Source organism: Orycteropus afer, unplaced genomic scaffold (assembly GCF_000298275.1).
Source record: "Orycteropus afer afer isolate SDZICR_OR568_19922 unplaced genomic scaffold, OryAfe1.0 scaffold00018, whole genome shotgun sequence".
In the NCBI taxonomy this organism is placed as follows: domain Eukaryota; kingdom Metazoa; phylum Chordata; class Mammalia; order Tubulidentata; family Orycteropodidae; genus Orycteropus; species Orycteropus afer.
In genome coordinates, this window is record NW_006921605.1 from 9,199,619 (window position 1) to 9,225,068 (window position 25,450).

General features: G+C 56.0%; 1 protein-coding gene across 1 annotated transcript in view; it reads left to right on the plus strand.

Annotated features, from left to right (window-relative positions):
* The window catches only part of SDK2 (sidekick cell adhesion molecule 2), a 199,388-nt gene that overhangs the window by 163,848 nt on the left and 10,090 nt on the right, over positions 1-25,450 (plus strand). The window contains 8 exon segments of the mRNA XM_007959888.1: positions 1,548-1,734; positions 4,270-4,407; positions 7,236-7,397; positions 9,990-10,115; positions 14,963-15,127; positions 16,383-16,523; positions 16,739-16,877; positions 19,403-19,529. Coding sequence (XP_007958079.1) covers positions 1,548-1,734; positions 4,270-4,407; positions 7,236-7,397; positions 9,990-10,115; positions 14,963-15,127; positions 16,383-16,523; positions 16,739-16,877; positions 19,403-19,529 — 1,185 coding nt within the window.

Below are 25,450 nucleotides of genomic sequence, written 5' to 3' on the forward strand. Positions count from 1 at the left end.
AGGGGAGAAAAGCAAGGATTTGATCGTAGCAAGGTGTCCCTCTGCTGCTCAGACATACCTAGTGTTGTTGTTGTTGTTGTTATGTGCCGTCGAGTCAGCCCTGACTCATAGCGACCCCTCCTTGGGTTTCCGAGGCAGTATCACTATGGAAGTAGGATTGCCCAACCTTCTTTCCGAGACATGCCTAGTAGGGACCTTCTATTCATTCTCTTTCTTAGCATCCCAGGAAATAGAGAAATTGAGACAGCAGTAGCCTGCAGAAACCTGTTTGGTCAGTAGGTGGCGCCAAATGACCTGCAAACCCGTGTGTGGCTGGTGGACCTCCCCTCAGGACTGCCTCATTCAGCATTCTGAGGCTAGTTAGGCAGCCCCGTGCTTCCCGCAGCTGGAGGCGAGGTTACTGAAGAGCAGGTGCTGTGCTCCCGGCCTCAAACCTTCCTGGGCCCTGCGGTGCCTTCTGAAGCCGGCCAGGTCCGGGGGGAGGCCCAGTGCCGTGTTCTCTCAGTGGTTCTGACTTTTACTCCTTGTGTTGATCCTGGGAAGTGGGAGCCCTTAACCCCATTACATATGGGACAGAACTGCAGCTCAGGAAGTCATTTGGCCAAGTGATGTTGTTGTTGTTGTTGTTGTCATGTGCCGTCGAGTCGGACCCGACTCATAGCGACGCCTCCTTGGGTTTCCGAGGCAGTATCACTACGGAAGTAGATTGCCCCATCTTCCTTCCGAGGAGTGGCTGGGGGGTTTGAACCGCCAGCCTTCTGGTTAGCAGTCAAGTGCCTTAGCCACTATGCTACCAGAGGCCAAGTGATACAGCCAGTAAATGGAGGGGCGGGCCCTGGGCCCCAGGGCAGCCTGCAGCTTAGTCCAAGCTTCCTCTCCACGGGGTGCTTTGCAAACTGCGTCCATAGGGTGAATCCCCAAGGGTCTCGTTCACCTGCAGACGCTGATGCAGCCAGTCCGGGCTGGGCCTGAGACTGCATTCCTAACCAGCTCCCAGGGTGCTGGTCCCGGGGCCCCGCTCTGAGGGGCTCCACTGCACACTGCCCTTACCCCCCTGCCCCAGGCTCCTGCAGGCCAAACTGATGTAAATGCCACAGCATTAGAGTGAAGAGACACATGGGGTCTGTCTCCATGGGGTTTAGAGTCTAGCAGACAATACACTTAGCTGTGAAAGATGGGTCTGGAAGTTTCTAAAACAGCTCTTACATAAATGAACCAGTGACCATATAGAGTCATTTCCAACCCATGGTGACCCCACGTGGGTCAGCATTGAATTGTGCTCTGAAGAGTTTCAGGTCTTGAATTTTTGGAAGCAGATTGCCAGGCCTTTCTTCCAAGGTGCCTCGGGGTGGAAATCGAACCCTCAACCTTTCATTTAGCAGCAAAGCACGTTAACTGCGCTGCCCAGGGACTCCTATTATGCTCCTAGATGCTCTTTCCTAGGTGACTGACCACAGTCTAGGGTTCTCAGAGACGTGGGGCAGGCAAGGGCAGGAGAGATGTCTGCCCGTGGTCTCCCTCACTCCCACCGTCGCCTGTGCCCACAGATTTATTTCTGGGAAGCCCAGCGGCGGAATCTCACGGAGCGGGTGAAGACGCTTTTCCTGGCCGAGAACGGTGTGAAGCTCAAGAACTTGACCGGCTACACGGCCTACGTGGTCAGCGTGGCGGCCTTCAACGCCGCAGGGGACGGGCCACGGAGCACCCCTACCCGGGGCCAGACGCAGCAAGCAGGTGGGAGAACGAGGCTAGAGGATGAGGGCAGGGAGGGGCAGGTGGCGGACGAGGGCACGCGTGGGGTCTGGCTCTTGCGGGGGAGGGGTGACAACTTCTTCCTGCAACAGAGAGGTCTGAGTGTGGTGCCCTCCAGAGGGGGAGAGCAGCTACAGAGGGGCATGGACAGGATGTTCTGGAAAGGAGCGCCTCAGAGAGATGCCGGCTCGCCCACCTCCTGCCACGCAGATGGTGGCTGACTCCCAGTCATCCCAGTTCTCCCCACTTCGTTCCAACCTGCCTTGCTTATGTGGCTTTGTTCATTCAACAAATATTTATTTATTGAGTGTCTTCTATGAACCCCCACCGCACTGGGTGCTGGGGATGCAACAGTGAACAAGACAGACAGGGTCCCCACCCTAGTGAGGGAGGCAGACCAGTCAAGTAAACAGAGCAATGAATTCTGATGGCGGTTAGTGGGGTGAAGTAAGGACGGGGCAGAGGTGGCTTTGGGTCAGGCTTCCTGCGAAGCTCATGGAAGAGACAGCTGAGCAGAGATCTGAGGGAGGAGAAGAGGCCAGCCACGGCAGGTTCGAGAGGGAGAGTGTTCCACGCAGAGGGGGCAGCAGGTTCAAAGGCTTGGTGGCTGAACTGGATTAGAGGAACAAGGAGAAGGTCAGTGTGGCTCCCAGGCTGGGAAAGATGGCAGGGTCGGGCCAGAGAGGGTCGGGGGCTTATAAGGCGTTCAGGGGTCATTCCGAGTACCATGGAAGCTGCTGGAAGGTTTTAAGCTGATGAGTGACAGGATCTAGTTTACGTCTGGCTACTGTACAGAGGCCAGGCTGACAGGGCCATGGAAGCAGAGAGGCCAAGTAGGAAGTGTGGGGAGAGAGGGACCAGGTAGGAAGTACGGGATGCAGGGAGACCAGGTAGGAGGTATGGGAGGCAGAGGAACAAAGATAAGAATCCTGCCACCCACCTGTGCCCAGAACACCCTTTCCCCAAAAAACCAGCTCCCTTGCAAGCATGTTTACTCAATCCTCAAAGAACCCCTGGGATGAACAGTGCGGGGGACCCCCATTTCATAGCTGAGGGGCACCCAGGAAGCCATGGATCTTGTTCAGGGTGCCCCCGCCAGTCAGTGGTGGCCTCATTCACTGTTGTTACTACCCCAGGCCACCTGCTTTGCCTCTCATTCAGGGTCCCCCACGTGGATTTGAATGCTTGTCTCTTGTCCTGGAGTATTTGAGCGTCCTCTCCAAACTGCTGCTCCCGACAGTCAGTTACCTTTGGCTCCAAAGAGCTCACCTGTGGAGTCAGTTCCTAGTGGTCCTCACTGGGGGACTCTTGCCCTCCAGTGGCTTCTGGGCTCTGGCTGAGGTCAGGCCAAATGTCCAGATGTGTGAATCTGGCCCATCCTCTCTGTCAGTGTCATTGGCCAGATGTGAGCCCTGGGAGCCTGGAGGCTTCCATTGCAGCGCATCAGGACAAGACGTTCTGTTCCACATCCCTTCAGCCAAGGGGAGGCAGGAAAGCCCCCTTGAGTTCACCGCCCTCCTTCAAAGACTGCTCAGGACGCTGCCTCCTGGAGCTGGAGCCAGCTGAGGCCTGGATTACCTCCGCTCGGCAGGGAGGCAACAACATCCAGGACACAGGACAATAATAGCCCAGCCGGCTGGCCTTCCTGGAGCTGGCTTGGGAGGCTGTGGTGTCATATGCTTCCTCCTCTTCCTCTCTGTCCTCCCCTTCAGTGCCTCCCCCGCCCCATGTCCTCAGCTTCGACCCAGGGTTCTCAGGCCAAGGAAACATGTCTTCCAACAGAGGTCCTGTCTGGCTCTGTTCCTGAGGATACAGTCTCTCAGTGACAAGCCCTGGTGCTCGGAGTTAAGAACAAGGCCACGTCCGCTGCAGTTCTGGAATGTTCTTCAACGTAACCAGCTACCATTGAGTTGACCTTGACCCCTGTGTGTCAGTGTAGGACTGGACTCCAGAGGGTTTTCAATGGATGATTTTTCAGAAGTAGATAGCCAGGCCTTTCTTCCAAAGTGCCTCTGGATAGACTCGAACCTGCCACCTTTAGATTTGCAGCCAGACGCATTAACTAGCTGCACCACTTGGGCTTCATAATCTTCATTTCATATGACTTAACACCTGAGACCTGATACCCGCTGCCTTCTCTCCCAGGGAAGTTGAAAGATGGCATCCACTAAGCAGGAAATCTTGCCCCCAATGACCCTGGGAGTCAGACTTGCCCACTGTCTTAGCTGCGAGTGAGCAGGAAGAAGCCTGGATTCTCCAACACCAGGGAAAAACACAGTTCCCTTTCCTCTGTGTTTGGGAGCGACTGGAAAGCTGAGCGCTAACAACATCAAGGCCACAGTGCAGTAACGGGTGGGGGGGTGACCCCAAGTGACCACCTGCCCACTCTGTATTCAGCCGTGGCCCTTGCCTTCTTCCCAGGGCCAGGCCCAAACATCCCTACCAGTTCCTCGGAGCTGAACCCAAGGCTTTTAAGGTCCACAGGAGGCAATGTCAGACCCTTCACTCTCTCTGCAGCCCCCAGCGCACCCAGCTCTGTCAAGTTCAGTGAGCTGACCACGACCTCGGTGAACGTGTCCTGGGAGGCCCCGCGGTTCCCCAACGGCATCCTGGAAGGCTACAGGCTGGTGTACGAGCCCTGCACACCTGTGGATGGTACGTGGACTCTCCCCTCCCCACTGTCTCCCCAGCTCGGCTCCTCATGCTCCCTCCACACCCTCTGCAAGGCCTTCTTTCTATCTGGGGCCCCATTCTGCATCACTACATGGAGGTCAGAGAAATCCCCTCCATTTTGTAAATGGGGAATCTAAGGCCCAGGTGAGGGAGGGGGCATTTCCAAGGGAAACAGCACCCTGAGGGCAGCCTTGGTCTCCAGTCCATGGTGGGCAAGTCCATTCCAACTCCCAGTGACACCATGGAGGACAGAGCAGAACCACTCCGTAGGGGTTTCTTAGCTGTAATCTTTCTGGAATCCAAGTGCCAGGCCTTTCTTCCGTGTTACCACCCTTTAGGTTGTTGTTGTTGTTGTTGTTGTTTGCCGTCGAGTCGGCCCCGACTCATAGCGACCCCTCCTTGGGTTTCCGAGGCAGTATCACTACGGAAGTAGGATTGCCCAACCAACCTTCCTTCCGAGGAGACCTAACTGGTAGCATAGTGGCTAAGACACTTGCCTGCTAACCAGACGGCTGGCAGTTCAAACCCACCAGCCACTCCTCGGAAGGAAGGTTGGGCAATCTACTTCCATAGTGATACTGCCTCGGAAACCCAAGGAGGGGTCGCTATGAGTCGGGTTTGACTCAATGGCAAACAACAACAACAACCCTTTAGGTTAGGAGCTGAGAACAAACCTCTGCCCCACCCAGCGATCTTCACTCCCAGGCAGGGCGTGTTAAATGTTCTCCTTCCCCATCAGTCAGTAGAAGTGGAGAGGAGAGGAAGGAGAAGCTGCATGAGACACAGCGCCCCAAGAGGCCAGTCTCTGTGGGGCCCATCAAGGAGGGTGCCCCAGAGGCCCTGTCCTAGACTTCACCCCCACTCATCCCCCAGGGCCCTCCAAGATTAGTCCTTCTTAACCTTTGAGGGGTCAGGGCCCCTTCTGAGCATGTGAGGAAAACCTTACAGAGCCCCCCACCAGGAAGATACACAAGTTCAGGGGTTGCCACACCCCGACACCAGCTGGGGACCTCAGACCAAGAACCCTCTCTTTCCCGCGCCCTGTCGATCTGGGCTTTGTCAGCTGCCTCCCTCCCTGCCACTGCCCCACCCAAGCCCCACTCCCAGGCTGACATGGCAGACGTGTGCCCACCACGGCTGCTGTGAGCCTGGAGTGAGTCAGTGCCAGAAATCAGTGCATCCCTGTTACTGACAGTCATCTCGTGCGTGTGGGGGACATGGAGAGGAAGGATGGGGCCAAGCTCCTCACTGCCTGACCCACTTCTCAGTTCCCTGTGGAGCCCAGCAAGAAGTGGGGTGGCTGGCCAGCCATGTGGGGCTCTGCTGCTGTGTGAGAGGGGTCACCCCCTCTCTTCCCATCCACCAAGGGCAGGGCCAGGGGCTCTAGGTCAGCCAGGGAACAATGGCCCCTCAGTGCTCCCTGCTGCCACCTACATGCCCACATGTTAGGACACTGACCGGAAGCTAGGCCCAGGAGGAGATCCGGCAGGATGCAGGCCCAGGAGCAAGGCAGGAAGGAGCAGACAGAAGTCACCCCAAAGACCAGCTGCCCGGCCAGGACAAGCTCTGGCCCCAGAGGCCTCTGCCTGGCCTTGAAGTGTTTCCCGATCACAGAGGTGTGAGCCTGGGGCCCTCCCGCTCCTTAGTAAGGCAAGGTCTGTTCCTAGACCCCACAAACTCCACGCCCTCAGGTATCCCACCCTCCCTGAACCCCAGTGATGGCACTTTCAGCCCTGGGCCTGGCTAGACAGTGGCCAACAAACAGAATGGAGAAGGCAAGCAGTGAGTGGTCCTCAGCTGGGGGGGCTGCTTACCCCAGGTCCTGACTCTGAGCTATAGCAGGGTCATTATGAAGACGTTTACAGAAGATGCCCCCAGGTTCTTGTCCTGCGGAGCGTTGTCAGGTGTCACACGGGGGAGCCAAAAGGGGGTGAAACCTACATGGGGCACAACGGTTGGGTTAAATAGGACAGTGCATGGTCTTTTCTCTCCAGATGCTCAAGGACCCTCTGAGTCTTTTCAGAAGACAGTCTAAAACTTCCCCCAGGATGACTGAACCTGGCACCCTTTTTTCTCATAATGGCCTGCAAGCCTGTGTCCCAAGAAACACAGTTTGGGTCAGGAGTGGATTACCCAGTAAGCAAGGTAAGCACGGGCTTACTTGTGCTTATAGACTATTAAGTAAGCACAAGTAAGCTTGTGCTTACCTTGATTAGTGGGTAATCTGTCCCCATCAGGGACTGTAAATTTGAAAAGAAGCAATGGTGCTGTGGGTTAAGAGAGACAGATCCAGCCACACCTACAAGCAGAGTCTTTGATGAAGACTGTGAAATGGTTTGGGAGCTCTGGTGGCATAGTGTGTAAGGCACTTGACTGCTAACCGGAAGGCTGACGGTTCAAACCCACCAGCCACTCCTCAGAAGGAAGGTTGGACAATCTACTTCCATAGTGATACTGCCTCGGAAACCTAAGGAGGGGTTGCTATGAGTCAGATCCGACTCCATGGCAGTGGGTTTGGTTTGGTTTGGGTGAAATGGTTCACTACAGATTAGTAAGCACAAGTAGGCCTATGCTTACCTTGCTTATTGGGTACCCTGACGCTGGGTGGACATTGCTCTGTGGCTGAGCACGAAGTTTCCAGCCTGATGTTAAGGGGAGGCCTCTGGTAGCTGTCTGGAGGTCCTGGCCCTCTCCCACTGCCTCCGGGGAAGAGGCAAACTACAAAGGCTTCCCCAGCCAGGCCCAGGCCAGTCCCTTGCCACCCTCTTCCCACCCGCCCTGCAGTCCCCTCCCCCTGTGCTTCCCCTCAGGAGTCAGCAAGATCGTGACGGTGGATGTGAAGGGGAACAGTCCCCTGTGGCTGAAGGTGAAGGACCTCGCAGAGGGGATGACCTACAGGTTCCGCATTCGAGCCAAGACCTTCACCTACGGGCCTGAGATCGAAGCCAACGTCACCACGGGCCCAGGAGAAGGTAGGAAAGCCAGAGGGGAAGCAAGGACCACTGGTCCTCAGACAGTACCCTCCAAGGTGGCCTGAAACGTCCAGCAGGCACGATGGGGTCTGAGGGAACTCAGACCACAGGGGACCCACCACAGACCAACTGGCAGCCACTGTGCCTGCCAGAGTGGACACGGGGTTCTGGGGGAGGGGGGAGGGCCTTCCAATGCAGAGAGGGGATGGGGGCGTGTAAAGGAGGGGGTGAAGGAAGGCTTCAGGGCTTGCCAGGCAGAAAGGGGCAAGAGTGGTGTGCTCCGTGGGCTGAGGGAAGGCAGGGCGCTGGCTGGGAGCGCTTTCCCGTTCCCTCAGGTGTTCTCCCTCGGGTGTTGGTCAAGGTGCGCCAGAGCCTCCTGGGTCCCTGTGATGAATGCAGATTCCTGGGCCCCACCTCAGCCCCTGGAGGTCAGAATCTCTGAAGCTTCACCCCTGGTTTGGTGCATTTTAGTAACAGCTGAGGGGACGCTTTCAAACCCTGCTGTGGTAACCTCTGCCGCACAAGGTCAAGCCCAGAGGATCTGAGGTTCGGGTCAAAGCAGGGGCCCAGCCTGGCCCTCCTTCCTGGCATGGGGGTGTCAGGGCAGAGCCCACTATGTTTTGGGGGGCTGGGCCTTACAGAGGCTTTAGGGGGGAAGCAAGGAGGAAGTCAGCTGGGCCGAACCTCTTCACTGGGCCTAAGGGAGGAGGGAAGGGTGTGAGGCCTCAGGGTGTGAGACCTCAGGGTGTGAGGCCTCAGGGTGTGAGGCCTCAGGGTGTGAGGCCTCAGGGTGTGAGGCCTGAGCAACCCTGGAGTGGCTCGGGCATGGGGAAGGGGAGAGCCCCCTGTGGGTTCTGTGAGCCCCTGAAGGCTGGGCTGGGCCGGGCCGGCTGGGGGATTTGGGGGGCATCTGCAGTGCTCTGGGTCAGGCCTACAAAGTCACAGTCACTGAACACAAGCCAACATTCCAAAGGCGTGGTTCATTCCAGGACTTCCTCTAAATCCCATCAGCCAGGGCAGGGCATGGACAGAGGAGGCCGGATTAGCTTCTGGGAGGTGGGCTGGGCCTGATTTTCCTGCCTGAGGAGGCTTGTCTTCCCCTGTGTGGGTCCAGCCACACCTCACTTTCCCTTTCTGGTCACTCCCTGTCCCCAGCCTCGTGTTCTGCAGACAAGCCTGTGTGGCCCCCACTCTGCCTCACCTGCCCCCCACACACATACTCCGCCCCATGCACCCCTCACCTGAGCTGACTCCCTAGGATGAGAGAGCTGACGGCTCCTGGGCTGGAGAGGGCTGTGCCAAGGACTAGTGTCCCAGGCTGTGTGGTCCCAGGTGGGGTGGGGTGGAAAGTGCAGGGGAGATGTTAGGGGTACCAAGAACACTGCCTCTGAGAAAGAATGGGGAAGAATTGAGCTGTGTCCGGTGGTTATGGGAGAGGAGGGGGCTGTGCGGAGAGAGTGACACTTGCCTCCCTCTGCCCTGATCATCCAGGCCACAATGAGAACTTGGGGTCCACTCTCTCCCCTCCCTTGGCTGTGTCCCACCCCGCCCTGATCCTGATCCTGTGCTGCCTGAGCCCTGCACTGCAGTGGGGGTGGGGCCGTGCCTGGGGAGGTTGAAAGAAGGAAGGAGGCAGGAAGGCCCTTCACACTCAAGGGATCAGGACTGGACACAGGGCAGAACAGGGACCACAGCTCTGAGTGTTCCCAGGCCTACCAGCTCCCTTGGGCCCCACTCAGTGCCACTGAGTTGATTCCAACTCATAGTGACCCCTATAGGGCAGAATAGATCTGCCCCATAGGGTTTCTAAGGCTATAAATCTTTATGGAAGCAGACTGCTTCATCTTTCACCCATGGAGCACCTGGTGGGTTTGAACCACTGACCTTTTGATTAGCAGCCCAGTGCTTTAACCTCTCTACAGCACCAGAGCTCCTTCCCTTGGGCCCAGAGCATCTCTCTTCGAATGCTTGTCTCTCGGTTCTGGCCAGCATCATAGTGGGCTCTGCCCTGACACCCCCATGCCAGAGTGAGCTGTCCAGGCCCAACCCTTCCTCCTTCACTGATGGGCTTCTGGGGCCCAGACCACCTCTCTCCTGACCTGATAGTAATGCAGTTGGAGGGCAGGGAGTGATTTCAGGAAGGAAGTATGGAGATGGCACCGTCACAGGCCTGGGAGGAGATTTTGGGCACCTATCAGCCCCCTCAAATCAACCTGCCTCTTATCCAGGGACCCACCTTGCCATCACTGCTCCTCCATGCCTGCATCCCTTCAGGCCTTATGTTCCAGAAGGCCCTAACGATGGGGAAACGGAGGCCTAGGGGCTGAGTTGATCAGAGCCACCAGTCCACTATGTGTCGGGCGGAACTGGAAGCCCAGTACCCAGGCTGGGCTTTCTGACATCCCATACAGTCTCTCCTGCCCTAGGGTATGCAGGTGACCCCACATGGTCAGATTCTGGCAGGTCTAGCCTCAGACCCTGGTGCATATGGGGTTTCTCAGAGGTTCTTCAGCCTGGGCTGGTTCTGGCCAAGCTCCCCCTTCCTCTTGGAGCATGGGAGGGAGATGGTGCCCACTGCATGCTATCTTCCAGGTGCCCCGGGACCACCCGGCGTGCCCATCATCGTACGGTACAGCTCTGCCATTGCCATCCACTGGTCCAGCGGCGACCCTGGCAAGGGTCCCATCACCCGCTATGTACTAGAGGCCAGGCCTTCAGGTACGCGCCCCCACCCCCTGCACTGAGCCCTCATTTTCCCCCTCTCCCTGAGTCCCCCACCTGTGCCTGTGATGTATCCTCACCTGGAAGCGGCTTGAGCTATTCAAGGTGGAGCTGGTGGTGGCCGTGGGGTAGAGGGGATGGGAAAGGGGGTCTGGGGTACCTCTCAGAGCTGGATTCTTGGCTAAAGAGCTCCCAGAGAATGCCATTTAGTGTCCAGTGAGGACCCACGTGGGTTGAGGACTGTCATAGAGGCCAGAGGAGTCAAGGGTTTGGCTCACCCTGGTTTAAAGCCCAGTGTCCTACACACGACCCCAGCTGCCAGTGGCCCGTGACTAAGGAGGCCACTGGCCCCCAGAGACTGGTGCTGCTTCTGTAAGCCTCTCTGCACCGTGGGGCTGCCTCGGCAGCTCTGTCATTGTCACAACCTCTCCCGTCAAGTTTGAAACCAAAGCACAGCAACTCCCGGAGCCATCAGGAACCAGGCAGCTGATGAGTCGCTCCAGGGGGCCGCGTCCCTAGCTCCTGTTTCACAGGCCTCGTGACACCTGCTGCTTGGCTCAGCCACCACCGGCTCCCGTGTTGCTAGGTTTCCCAGTTACTCAGAGGTGCCCAAGTTAGGGAGGGCTGGAGGCTGGTTCTTTGTGTTCCGTGGATATGCGCTTAGGTGATTGAAGCTGGGCAAGAAGAAAGACTCTGTTGGCCCAGCAGGGAGAGCAAACAATCATAAAGGGACGTAGTCTAGCATGTCAGTAGCTAACACTTGTATGTGGCAGATTGAAACATCTCTGGGATGGATGGTTAATACCTCGAGGTGACTGAGAGCCAGTCATTCTGACAGCAAACAGTTCATTAAATCCAGGGGTTGCAGTGCATCATGCCACCCAGCCGACACCTTAATCCTCCGCTAATGATTGTGGTCACAAGCAGCTGATGAACAGGCCTCTCTGAGCTGGCCCAGAGCCGGGGGGTGTAGGCTGGCCTCACTCCTTCCCTCCATCCACGTGGGCTCCCCAGCCCCTCCAGTGCTGGCTGCTGTGTTGGCCAGGGACCGCCACGTGCTTCTCCTCACCAGGCCCGGTACCCGTTTGTTCCACCCAAGTTGGCCAGCCCCGGTGCAGAGCTGAGGAATGTTGGCTCCGGGACCTTGGCCCCATTGATTTTCCAGAATCCCTGGGCAGCCCAGCACGGGGCCCACGGTGTTCTGTGTTTGGGGGCCATGGCTTATTCAGCTGGGCTGGAGGACTGAGCAGAAAAGACCAAACTAGCACCCCCAAGGATCAGAGTGCCAGGGAGCTGGCCACGGCATGGTGGGCCGGGGAAGGGAAGAGGACGAGCGGTGACAAGGAGAAGATGGTGGGCAGGGCCGCCTGGGCCTGCCGCAGCTGTCTGTAGGCAGACTCTCATGGGCAGGCCCCTCCTGCGTCTCCATGTGCTCCAGCCCTTCTGTTGGTGGCCTGTGGCCCTTGGTTCCAGCAGGAGCTTCAGCCGACTCCCAGGGCTGACACCAAAGCCACAGCATGACATTCCAGCAGCTTCTGGCCAGGCCCCTTTGCCCTGGCTCCATCCTTTGTCTCTGTGTGGGGTAGAACAAGAGCAATCAGAGAGCTGGCAGGAGGCCCCAATTCTGGAAGACAGCTCTAGGGGCCCCCGACAAGCCATCCTGCACAGTCAGCTCCCAGTATGTGCACACGGTCCTGGGCGCCCGAGAGGGTTCTGTGCCAACAGAGGAGTCACGTGGCTCTGGGCTTAAGTGCCAGCTCTGTGACACTCACTTTAGGAAGATGCCTTAAGCTTTCTCCCTGAGCCCTAGTTTGCACCTCTGTAAGATGGGCGTGATAACCCCTCCCTCTTGGGGTTGCTATGGAGATGGAACTACAGTGCTCTGGGAGTCATGTCAGCTGTTGTGTTAACTTTAGCATCTTCAGCATCGCCATGGCTATTTGCAGATGATGAGCAAACTTAAACACACATGAGGAAAGTGGCGTTGTACCCCAATCCTTAGTATTGTCAAGCATAAAAGTCCCAAAGTTGGACCCTGTGAAAATGCCAGCACATTTTAACAAACGTGTGGGATGCCTGTGCTAGGTGTTGGACTGTGAAGACAGACTAGCCACGATCCTGTGCCAGTTGGTGGCTGAGTGGTAGAACGCTCTCCTTCCAGGTGGGAGACCTGGGTTCAAGTGCAGGCCGACGCACCTCATGCGAAGCCTCCCCCGTCAGTGGAAGCTTGCAAGTGCTCGGATGCTGAACAGGTTTCAGTGGAGCTTCCAGAATAAGACAGACAAGGGAGAAAGGCCTGGTGACCTGCTCCGAAAATCAGCCAGTGGAACCCTAGGATCACAGCGGTCCCGTCTGGAACTGATCACGGAGATGGTGCAGGGCCGGGTGGTGTTCCGGTGAACGCGGGCTCGCATGGGGCCACCTGACAGCAGCTACAACAAGAGCAGCAGCAGGACAGGGCAACTTCACACAAAAAGATGTGCTGTGTACGCTGCAGAATCTTGAAACGAACAAATGAGACTGATGGGGGGGCAGAAGCTCCAGGCCCTGGAGGCTCCGGCTGAGGCCGACACAGGCCCCACAGCCATTTCCGGTTTGCAGGGATTGAGACGGAAGGATGGAGAGACAGCCCCAGCAGGTCCTAACACGCTCTTGGCCCAAGTCTCAGAAATGGTGACACAGCTGTCCAGAGTCTCTGCTCGGGGTCCTCACTTAGACGTGTGGGTCTGTAAACGGCCTGGTGAGGAAAAGCCCATCGGCTGCCAGGAAGGGCCGAACTAGAGTCAGGGAAGCAGACCCCCCGCCCCCCGAGCCTGAAAGGCAGCTCCTGCCAGAAGAAGCTCAGAAGCAGAGAGGCAAGGAAGTCGGGTGAGGGTGGGGCCGGCGTGCTGGGCTGGGGGTGCTGGGGACTTGGTATGCTCTTTTGCTGCATGGTGGCATCAGCCCTGAGGACCCACTGGGGGTGAGGACAGGCCATGGAATGGAGGACTGGGATGAGTCCACGGAGGTCTTTCGGAGGCCTCTGGGTCTCACCCAACCCCTGTGAAGAAGGGGCTGGACCAGGCTAAACAGCTTCCAGGCTGGTTTCCAGCTCTGCCTGCACGAGCACACACAGGAAGACGTCCCCTCCTAGCAGCCAGGCCAGCCCCCGTGGGGCCCTCCCGGAGCATCTGGCCACAGCCCCTCCCGCCTGCCGGTCACCATGATGGATGGCCACTGGGCTGTGGCAGCCTGCTGCTCTTCTCTTGTATGGGCAGCCCCCCACCGCTCCATTTCAATAGGGTGAGGGTGAATTATGTCCCGGGGGGGGGGCAAGACCCAGAGGGCCCCAGACAAAGGCCCTGAAAGGAGGCATAGGTGCTCCAAGAACAGGGAACGGGGGCCACATGGCCCGGAGAACAGATGGGGGATCCCTCCCAGGTGGAAGCCATGGAACGTCCTAGCCCTTCAAAGTCCCTCTGAGTCCTCTGATCTCTGCTCCTAAGGAAGGAGATGCCTGAGGATGGGCCCCGTCAAATCCGGGTAACTTGGCCAGACACCCTCATGCAACCCAAATCCCCCTGCTGCTGTTTGAGGAGGAAAAAAATGTTTGCTTATTTTTGACTGATGCCACCAGTGTATGTGTTTTCAATGTATGTGTGTATACATATTTGTTGTATACCAGCAAATGGAGTCTGACTCACAGAAATCCCATATGACAGAGTAGGCCTGCCCCATACAGTTTCCTAGACTGTAATTTTAGTGGGAGCAGATTGCCTGGTGTTTTCTTCCAAGGAGCAGCTTGTGGGTTCAAACCACCAACCTTTCAGTTAGCAGCTAGCTTACCATTGTACCACCAGGGCTGCATATGTGAGTGAGTGAGTGAGTGAGTGAGTGAGTGAATATGTGTGTGTGTGTGTCCACAGCAGCTGCAACAGCAGGCTCAAGCATAGCACTGATGCTGAGACAGGCAGCGCCAGGCAGTGTTCCGTTCTGCTGTACACAGGGTTGTTGTGTCTGTTCTCTGGGTGTTCTCCGGTGGTATTGGTTATTCAGTCATAGACTTTTCACCTTACAGGCAAGAGACCCAGGTTCGATTCCCAGCTGGTGCATCTCTTGCATGTTGTTGTTGTTGTTATGTGCCCTCGAGTCGGACCCGACTCATAGCAACCACTCCTTGGGTTTCCGAGGCAGTATCACTACGGAAGTAGATTGCCCCATCTTCCTTCCAAGGAGTGGCTGGTGGATTTGAACCACCAGCCTTCTGGTTAGCAGTCCAGTGCCTTAAGCACTATGCTACCAGAGCTCCCATCTCTTGCATAGCCACCATCTATCTGTCATGGAGGCTTGAGGGTTGCTGTGGTGCCAAGCAGTGGAGCCTCCAGACGAAGACAGACTAGGAAGAAAGGCCTGGTGACCTACTGCCAGAAACCAGCCAGCAGAAACTCTGTGGATCACAACGGTCGCCTTGGCAACCAGTCATGGGGATGGCCCAGGACCAAGTGGCCATTGTTGTGTTGTGCAGAGTTGCCGTGACTCGACTCCATGGCAGGGCATAGCAACACCACCACTCTCCAGGTGGTGGGACTGGCTTGCTCATATCATTATTTTCTGCACCTGGTACCTTTTTAAATGTTTTTTAAATGTTTAAATAAAAAGAATAGAAGGATCAGATGTTCCAACAGGCATGCCACTTAAAAAGAAAAAGAAAAAAAAAAGTAGGTTTACCGAAGACTCAATCTGTGCCGAGTGCTGGGGATCGGCATTAACCAGGGCAGACCCGACAGGGCCTGCCTCCAGGAGCAGCATTAGGATTGGAGGTGGGGGACACTCCCCCTCACAGGGGCCCCTCTGTGCTTTTGCAGATGAAGGGCTCTGGGACATCCTCATCAAGGACATCCCCAAGGAGGTGACCTCCTACACCTTCAGCATGGACATCCTGAAGCCGGGCGTGAGCTATGACTTCCGGGTCATTGCAGTCAACGACTACGGCTTTGGCACTCCCAGCAGCCCCTCCCAGTCTGTGCCAGGTACAGGTCCTGTAGGTGGAGAGATGGGGGCATTGGGAGAGCAGGGCTGTGGAGCACAGAGGCACTGGGCTAGGGACCAAAACGCACTGTCCGGACACTCCAGCTCAGTGAGCCTGCAGGCACAGCCCATAGGAATTGGGGCCTTGGACCTTTGGGGGCCCGGGCAGAGGGTCCAGTAGACGAATCCATGGACCTATAATGCTTCTGTTAGCTCATCACCCAGGGTAGGCCAGGCCATAAGGTGTGTTTCTGTAGAAATCCTCCCCCAAAATAGACAGGGTCAGTATCCGGGGAGCAGCAGCTCGTGTGGGCAGACCATCAGGCCTGTGTGGGCAGAATCGCCACCTGTCCCCTTTCCCTTCCCCTCCATCCCGTCCCAGCACTCACAAAGGACTCTGCTATCCAAACCGGTGACCCAGGATTGAATCACCAAGCACTTTTAATACTAAGACTCCAACCAGAAGGCTGGTGGTTCAAACCCACCAGCCACTCCTTGGAAGGAAGGTTGGACAATCTACTTCCATAGCGATACCACCTCAGAAACCCCAGAGCGGTTGCTATGAGTCAGGTCTGACTCGACAGCACAGAACAACCACCACCACCACCCCCTAAAGCAGAGTGTAACCTCCACATTTCTCTTCACTGGGTATGCTCCAGAAACCCAGCCTCCCCCCTCCTCCCACACACCTTCTCTCTTGCCCAGACTGATAGAACCAAATCGTGAGAAAGAACACTTGACTGCAATACTGAAATAGATGAGCCAGACCCCTTGTCGGGCTGGGTGCAGAAAGAGGAAGGCACTCCAAAGGCCCACTCATGTTCACCCTCCCAACTCCCTTGCTTTCTGCCACCGGGAAACCTTGCGGGCCAGATAGCATCTTCCCCATGCAAACTGAGCCTGCCTATCAAGGTAGCCCCCACAAGGGGTGGGAAAAATAGCAAGCAAGCTGCTACCATTCCTCCCTCTTGTGTCTGGGCAGACATCACTAATCAATCCCAGAATACTTCCCTAATAAGCCCAGAAGCCACCTGAGCACCTTCTCAAAACAGCACTCCAGGCAGCCCCTTTCCTGAGCTGACATTTAAAATGAGGCCATCCTTGCTAAGCTCATCTTAGGTGCTACCTCTTTCAGTGGGTGCAGAACGAGCCTACCCATGAACTGTGTGAGCAGTAGGTAGTACCCCAGCTGGAGTGGGAGGGCTGCAAGCAGGAGAGAATGGAGCACTAGACCTGACACCCCAATCTCTGTTTCAGCCCAGAAAGCCAACCCGTTCTACGAGGAGTGGTGGTTCTTGGTGGTCATTGCCCTTGTTGGCCTCATCTTCATCCTGCTTTTGGTCTTTGTCCTCATCATCCGAGGCCAAAGCAAGAAGTATGCCAAGAAGACAGACTCGGGTGAGCACTCTCGCCAGAGGGCATCCACCTGCTCGGCTGGGTGGGCAGACTAGGGGGCCTACACACAATCGGAGCCTCCTGTCTGGGGCTCAACCCTAACAAGAGGCACAGGGGGGCAGCCCGGCCAGGTCGGAGGAGTGGGAGTGAGGGCCGGGAGCCACGTGGCCTTTTAAAAGAATGGAGTGGAGTGACTGGTGTGCAATCTCTCTGCCTAGGGGGTAGTGCCAAGTCCGGTGCACTGGGCCACGGGGAGATGCTAAGCTTGGATGAAAGCAGTTTTCCTGCCCTGGAACTCAACAACCGCCGGCTCTCCGTCAAGAACTCCTTCTGCCGAAAGAACGGCCTGTATACCAGGTAATGGGGCCTCTGCCTGGGCGCAAGGAGCCTGAGGATGGAGGCTTGGGGGCCGGGCCCAGTGGTGCCCGGATGTGGAGAACACTGGGGAGGGCCAGTGAGCAGGCAGCACCCACTCTGTCATAAACGTCCTAGAAAATGGCTTTCAAGTTGAGAGGCTGGGAATGGTCAGCAGAAAGACATGGAAGGGCCCACCAGGGGCTTGTACCAGTCATAGCTCAGGGGCACGGACACACTAGGGAGAAAGTCACTAGGAAGTAGGTACAAAGGGTTCCCACCAAAGACAACAGAATTCAAATAACTTGCAAAATTTTGCAAACAAACCAACTGTTGTTTGAAGCCAGCTGCTCCCGGTCACAGGGCTGTATGCCTGATAGTCACTTACCCCAAAGGCAAAGTGGACCCTGCCAAGGTAGACTGGGCAGACCTCTAAGTGAGATGCCAGGGGTGCCTCTACCTGCCCATTTCCTCATTCAGGAAAGAAGCACTTTACAGGTAGAAACCCTCTCCTCTGGGTCCTTCTTTATACCTGTTCTAGAATAGTCCTCCCACTCACCACCAGGCCCCCATCTCAGCAGCATCCTCCAAGGGCAGCATCTGAAAGAAGCTTGCCTTCCACCCCCTGTGGCCAGCCATGCTGCCCATTTCCAAGGACAACAGCCCAACCCTCACCTGGTGTGGCATGGCAGTTTTGTGTTCGAGGGGCTCGAGAGAGAGACCGGGGGTCTGCCCCAAAGTGAGCCTTGTCTCCAGCCTCAGCACCTATTAACATTCAGGCCTCATCCAAGGAGGCACACAGGGTAGCCAGCTTCTCCCAGGCCCGAGCACAAAGCGCCTCTGTCTCTGGCCTGGAGGGAGGGTGATGTGTGTGTTCATCAGTGGGAAAGAGGGAGGAGGTGGCTGCGCTGACCCGCCAGGCTGAGCTCTCATCCCCCGCCAAAAGCCAGTCTTCCAAAGAAAGGGCTATTTGAGGCTGCCTTGTGGGCCCAGCTGGGCTCAGCCTGGCCAAGCAGTCCCGCCAGGCTGGCTCCGGGGCCCTGCCACATGCAACAAGGGGACCTTCAGGCTGGTCTCACCATCCCCCACCCTGCCCTGCCCTCACACTCACAGTGTACACACTCAGAGGCCTCCTACACCACTGTGTATACTCAGAAATCCCTCCACACTCACAGACACCAACCCTAGGCTCAGGGCTGAACCCAGGACCCCGCCAGGCCAGAGGGATTTACGGAGAACAACTGGGAACTGCTTTGGTGCCGCCTCCTTCAAGTGGTGCCCAGGGCGCTAGCCATACCTGCCTGTCTGAGATACACCTCTGCACCAGGCCCCCCCGCTCGCCCTGCCTTAGCCTGGCACCCCATTCCTCCCTCCTGTCAACATCAGCTGTGTGCCCATCTCATCTATATGGGCCACCGCCAGCATTGTTGTTGCTTTGTTTTGTTTTTGTTTAACTCATAGGCTTTGTTCATCAGAATAAAATCAGTGCACAGGGATTGCAGGGGCTTAATTGGTAGCAGGAGGGTTGCTCGTGACACATTCCCAGGCCACGGGATTGCTCTCTGAGCAGCAGTATTGCAGCCAACCACTGCGGGGCCTCGCGATGTAGCTGGGGTTCAGAGCCACACTTTTAGGAAACCTTCTTGGGGAGTGCTGGGCGGGTCCTGGCATTCCAGGCCCTGGGCTGTGCTGGCCCCTCCCACCCCCTCCTGAGAGACACAAGCAACAGCATCCTGGGGGACTCCCACCACATGCCCAGGGACCCTGGGAGCCTGCCCTGCTGGCTCCTCTGCCCCCCCGTCCTCACCCTTGCTTCCCAGGGCTCAGGAGAGCCAAGCCCTGGCCTCCAGGCTCTAGTGCACAGCCTGGGACTGACCGGCATTGAAGACCCCAGTCCTGTGTGTGTCTTTGCTCAGTGACTCAGGTGCCAGGGCAGTAACTCACGGAGACTGCAGGGGTTTCTCTAGGCCTGACTGTAAAGAGCTGGGGTGTGACTTAGCCCCTGGGAATGTTTCTGGTCAGAGCACAGGAGGTGGTGGATTTCCCTTCTTCTAACCCTTTGTGCTCTCTCTTTCAAACGTCCCCTTGTGAGATGAGGAATCACCTGGGGAGTGTGTCTGCAGGGAAGTGTCCCCAAGAGCCTGACTCTGGAGGGAGGCCTCCAGTACGATGGTCTTGGAAGCACAACGACTCACGGTGCCCCCACTTTTTTTCCTGGAGGCTGGCTGGGCCAGTCCCTGGGCCTCAGGCACCCTGAGCCCTCCCTACCTGCAGACAAGCCCCCCCGCCCCCACTCTCCAACGCTCTAGGGAGAACGGAAGCAGGAAGGAAAGGGACATAGGGTGGAGAGGATGTTCCAGACCACCTGTCCAGGAACCCCTGGGAGCTGCCGCACCCACTTGTCTGCCTACCGTTCTCACCCTCGATTCCCGGGCTCAGGAGAGTTCAGGCCCCGTGGTGCTGCTTCTGGCCAGGGGCCTGCTCCAAAGGAGACCCTCTCTCATCCTCACTGCCTCCACTCTCTCTAGGTCTCCTCCACGGCCCAGCCCAGGCAGCCTCCACTACTCGGACGAGGATGTCACCAAGTACAACGACCTCATCCCAGCGGAGAGCAGCAGTCTGACCGAGAAGCCTTCGGAAATCTCCGACTCTCAGGTGAGGGGCTGGGAGGCCGGGGTGCCTGCCTGCAAAGGCAGCTCAGCCACTGGGCATCCTTCCCTCCCTTCCCTGCAGGGCTCGGGCAGCAAAGGCCTGGGGACCCAAGAAGCTGCCCAAAGTCCTGTGTATCAACAGCTGCTGACCCCCAAGTTCTGCTAAAAGTTGCACCCAGCGCTAGCGGGCCCCTGGCACGGTGATCGTATGATGGTGCCCCCAAGAGCAGGGGCCTCTGCCATGCAGGGTACACCCCATGCTCAGCTCCTCTGTGGCTCTGCCTGCAGAGCTGAATGCTAGAGGCAAGAAGAGGGAGGGTCCCAGAGAGGCTGTTGTTGTTGTTATGTGCCATCGAGTCGGACCTGACTCATAGCGACCCCTCCTTGGGTTTCCGAGGCAGTATCATTACGGAAGTAGATGGCCCAACCTTCCTTCTGAGGAGTGGCTGGTGGGTTTGAACCACCAGCCTTCTGGTGAGCAGTCAAGTGCCTGAGGCACTATGCTACCAGAGCTCCTCCCCAGAGAGTCAGTGACCTGCATTTTCAGAAACCTGGAGGACTGCTGAACTGAGCTACTGCATTTTTATGCAAATAACGCATATTAGACATTTTTTGTAAACCTGGCAACACCTTTGCACATTAGTTTCCTAGGCACACTATGTGTGTGCTATTTACGTGGGTGCGTTCTATGTAGAACAACACGAGCTGTGGTCAGAATGAGCTCCCGAAAACAGAGGGCTGGGTATCCCGGAACTCAAGAATAGGAAGCAGGGTAGCCCAATGAGGTGTTAAGTCGCTTTAGGGATGCAGACTGAGTTTGAATCCCAACTTTGCTGCTTGTGAGCCAGGGTCCCGGATGAGCTTGTTACCTCTTTGAACCTCAGTTTCTCCATCTGTAGACGGGGCAGGGATAATAACGGGCACTCTTGGGGGGCCATGGTGGGGATTCACCGAAACAATGCACTCAAGAGCCTGGCACACGCAGCAACCATCACTAAACATCCGCTCTTCCATCAAGAAAGGGGGCAGTGCCTCTGGACAACACAGGGCTCCGGGAAGCTGCCATAACGTGGGTCACAGGAGGACATTGCCCTGGGCTGTGGGGGGCTGAGTGCATTCCAGTGTTGTGATGGTATGACCGCCCACCCCCACCCCTACCCCAGCCTCAGCCAAGCCTTGTGGTGGTCCAGGAAGAAGCCCTGAAAGGCGCTGTGCCCCACACCCTGGACCTTTCTGCCCAGTCCTGGGAGAGGAAGAGGTGCCAGCAGGGAGCAGAGCTCTGGGCTGGGTGGGAGGTGGCAGGGAGCCTGGGATCCGGCCACGGGGCTGTGGCTGAGGGCCTCCCATGTGTTGCTGCTGTGTACAGCTCCGGGGTTACTGGTAGGCTCAGCAGAGCCAGGAGACTGGCCCAAAGCTGACAGGGAAAGAGACTTAGCCTCCCTTATGCAGGAAATCGGTAGGGGGACGAAACTGCTGTGAACCCCCACGATTTCCTGGCGTCTTTTTGTGCATTTTTAACCCTTTGCAGCCGCATGTTGTTACTGTTGCTAGTTGCCGTCCAGTTGATTCCGGCTCATGGTGACCCCGTGTGTGCAGAATAGAGCTGCTTCACAGGGTTTGCGAGGCTGTGACCTCTCGGAAGCAGGTCACCGGCCCTCTCTTCTGAGGCACCCCTGGTGGATTCAAACCACCAGCCTCTTGGCTTCTAGTTGAGCCCGTCACCGTTTGCTCTGTCCAGAGGCCCCTTTGCAGCCACACCGCTGTTGGAAACTCACACGGCCAATGTTCAGAGGCCTTTGTCCTTTCTCTGAAGTGTGATTTCAGTTTCTTTCCCCTACAGACGCATGAGAGCTTAAATTCAAGCTAAAATTCCAAAAGACAATGGAGACTCCCTGTCCCCACTCCTTATGGAGCTATTATTATACAGGGCTCCTTGAGCCACACTTCTGTCAATGGAGGGAACAGAGGAGGCAGCCAGCGGAGAAGCCCCATGTGGGCTGCCCTTAACCTATGTCGTTGCTGTCGTTAGTTGCCAAGAAGTCAGCTCTGACCCATGGCGACCTGTGCACAACAGAACAAAACATTGTCCAGTCTTGAGTCATCTTCATGATCACTGGCAGGTTTGATTCCATTGTTGCAACCTCTTTGTATCTTAAGTGCCCTCCAGCCTAGGGGGCTCATCTTCCAGCACTGTATCAGAAAACATTCTATAGTGACCCATAGGGTTTGCCATTGGCTAATTTTTTGAAACATTGCCAGGCCTTTCTTCTTAGTCTTACTGAAACCTGTCCACAGTGGGTGAACAATGGTAGCTGGTATTTGAAATACCGACGACATAGCTTGCAGCATTGCAGCAACATGCAAACCCACACAGTAAACAAACCGGCGGGTGGGCGGGAGAGCCTTCTTTGGAACACCTTGTTCATCTACCATTGTTAGCCAAGCACCAACTTTTGGTGAGGATACCCTCCAAGTGCAGAATCTATCACCCAGATATCACAAGAGTTGTTTGTGGCTCTGGAGGACACTTGCAAAGGACAGAGTTGGTCCTCGAGGCCATGCCAGGCTCCCCAGCCTTGAAGAAGTTGCTGGGAGGGGAATGCCTGTGTCCAGGATCAGCCTACGTCAGAAGTTGCCCCACGGTGGGCAGAGAATGCCTAGAATCCCCTCTTAGCCACTTGCTCTGATTGGTTCAGCAGGAGCCTATCACTTGAACGCAGTTGCCATAGCAATTTGGAGAAGGCACGGCTAGAGGAGGCATCACAAATTCTGGGAGGCAGTGTCACAGCAGAACGTCCAGGTGCCTTTCTGGGAACAGTTGACCACAGTCCTGGCCCTGGGCCCTGCTGTAGGGCTTGGGTGGTTTGGGGTTTGGGTTGGATTAGGTTGGGTTGGGTTGATTCATTCTGAAAGCTAAGTTCCATGAAGGTCGGGATGTTGGGCAGTTTTGATGACTGTAGTGTTCCCAGCACCTGGTACACACTACAGATAACTTGTTGGAAGATTGAACGGGTCATCCGGGAAGCTAATCCACATGAAAGACTGAAGGTTAAGTGAGCAAGATCAAGAAGCTAAGATTCATGGTGGTAAAGTCATTATTCTCTTTGACCCAGACCAAAGCTCCCAGGTTCAAAGAAGTGTGGCCCCACCAAAAGTAACAATGGTAACCACATCCAGCCACCAGGGGCTATGCAGCCAAGTTATACATCATCACAGCCATGCTATGGGTCAGACATGATTCTGTCTTTTCTGTCCAGATGAGGAAACTAAGGCTTACCAAGGTTAAGTGAGTTGCCCCAGGTTCAACAGCCAGAACGTGCAAGCCTGGATTCCAGCTCCCAAGTTTCAGAGGCAGACTCTGAACTCTGTATCTGTCTGCAGAGTTGGGCTCCACCCTTCGGTTCAACTGGAGCCTGAACTGGGAGGCCCCACCCACAGCCCAGTGATGTCACACTCTCGCAGACCTTTCCAGAAAGGCCTTCAGAAAGCACTGACGAGACCCTCAAGGAGACCAAACACTGCGCTTCTCCAGCTTGATGAACTTGGCAACAAACACTGGCCTTTTTCAAAAAAGTCAAGCCCATCCTCAAAGAATAGGCAGGCTACCAACAAATGCACTCCCAGGAAAGTGCTGGAAGCACTAAAGTGGTTCCCAGGCAGCTTTGGACAATGAGATCAATGGGATGATTGTCCCTCCTCTCCTCAGAGGGCTGCTTTGAAGGCAGACACACTCATTTGAAAAGTAGCACATTGTTGTGGTTCAACCACAGGCCTTGGAGCCGTAGCCCTGGATCTGAATCTCGCTCTGCCAATGCCGTTAATGATGCTGTGGTGGGGTGTCCTCCCGGCCTCTGAGCTTCCCGTGTGGTGGGGTGTCCTCCCGGCCCTCTGAGCTTCCCAGCCGCAGGCAGTGAAGTTAATCCCAAGGGGCTGTTAGAAGGAGTAATTAGAAGCAATAAAGGTCCCTATGCTGAGCCAGCCTCATCACAGGGACTCGAGGATCAGCAACTGCTCGAGAATTGTTCTTGAATTGTTCCTGGTTTTAGAGTCGAGTACAGGTAACATGGTAGCATAGTGGCTAAGACACTTGCCTGCTAACCAGACGGCTGGCGGTTCAAACCCACCAGCCACTCCTCAGAAGGAAGGTTGGGCAATCCTACTTCCGTAGTGATACTGCCTCGGAAACCCAAGAAGGGGTCGCTATGAGTCAGGGCTGACTCGACGGCACATAACAACAACAACGACGACAGGTAACATAGGTTTCAAGAGGCCAGAGCATTGGCACCTGCCTGTCCAGAGATGGAAGAGCCCAGGAAGACTCTAGAACATTCAGCTCCTGAAGGCTGAAGTCGGGTGTCCTCCAGCCCAGAGCACTGGTCTGCTGTGCCCATTGTTAATACACTGCATTGGTCCATTGCTGTCCTGAGCCCCTGAATACCCCCACGACCACCAGCCTGACTGCGCCTTGATTCCACAACTGCAGGGTTGTGCCTGGGTCAGCCGTGGGCTGCAGGCAAGACTCGGCTTCAGCCTCGCCTCCAGGCTCCGGGGTCAGGGAGCAGAGCGCAGTTTGTGCCTTAATGGCTCGGGAAATCTTGATGTGGCCATCTGCCGGAGCAGAGGGCAGGGCGGATGCCAGCTTCTCGGCACCCACTGCTTAAGCCTGTACTCTGACCAGTGCCAGGGACAGAGGCGACCATGACATGGCCCTGCCTCCCAGGAGCTCCTGTGGGCTGAAGGGGACGGACTTGGAGGCCAAGCAACTGGCTTTTCTCTGCTGCCCTTGTTGTAAATGCACCCACTGGCCAGGTTAGAAGCCCCCCCACAGACGCGTGTCTAGGTTTCCGAGCATCCACCTCAGGACTGTCACCGCAGGGCTCGGAGCAGATGCTGCTGTTAGCTTTCCTGCCGTGTCATTTGTCCTTTGGATCAGCAGCCCCACAGGCATGGCACCTTCCGCTCCCCTCCCCAGTAAACGACTGCCTTTCTGAGGCACCCCCACCCCAGGTCTTCTAAGTGAATTTTGCAGACACTGCCTGGTGGTTTATGTTCTAAGCCAGTCCACCCAAAACTCACTGTCCAGAAAAATCCATGCAGCCATTTTCCTGTGATCCAGTAATAAACAAGACATCAACCCTACTTATCAACAGACAGCATACGACTTGAGAAGGAACATCTTAAGGAGAAGCTAGAGGCAAATACAGGAGAGAGGGGCTCCCTCTCACTGAGGGGGCACAAGGGTGGGAGTCAGGGGTTCCAGACAGAGGCAAGAGCCCATTCAAAGACTGGAGATCTGAAGGGCCTGTAGTTTGTTGGATGGAACGTTTGAAGTGCGGCACGGTTGCGACTCAAGTTTTATTTTCAAAATATGAGCCCAAGTTTGCTAGGAAAAAGTATGTTTACCACACAAAGAAATCTCAGTAGAAAAGAAATTCCATGCCACTAGGCACACATCACACATCGTCTATTTAATGGTTCTTTGTGATATCAGGGACAGCCCCTTTAAGTTCCTTATAATGGCATTAAGCCTGTATTTAAAAGTAAGAAGAAGATAAACAGGACAGATGGCATTTTGGAATGTCTGCTGAGCTCAGTCACAATAGATGAGGTTCACTGAGTCCTTGCTGTGAGCCAGGAGCCACTCAATCCTCAGATTCTGGGAGTCCCTGGGGGTGCAAACAGTTAACACACTCCCTGTGGTTAGAGGTTGGGTCCACCCAGAGATGCCTCAGAAGGAAGGCCTGATCATCTGTGTATGAAAACTCAGCCAGGGCAAGCCCTGTGGAGCACACATCAACTCTGATGCACGTGGGGCGGCCATGACTCAGAGTCGACTCCATGGCAACCGATTATCAGCGGAGCTCATCCACGGGCACTGATGGTAGAATCACCCCTGTCAGAAAAAAGGGGCAAGGTAGAGGGTGG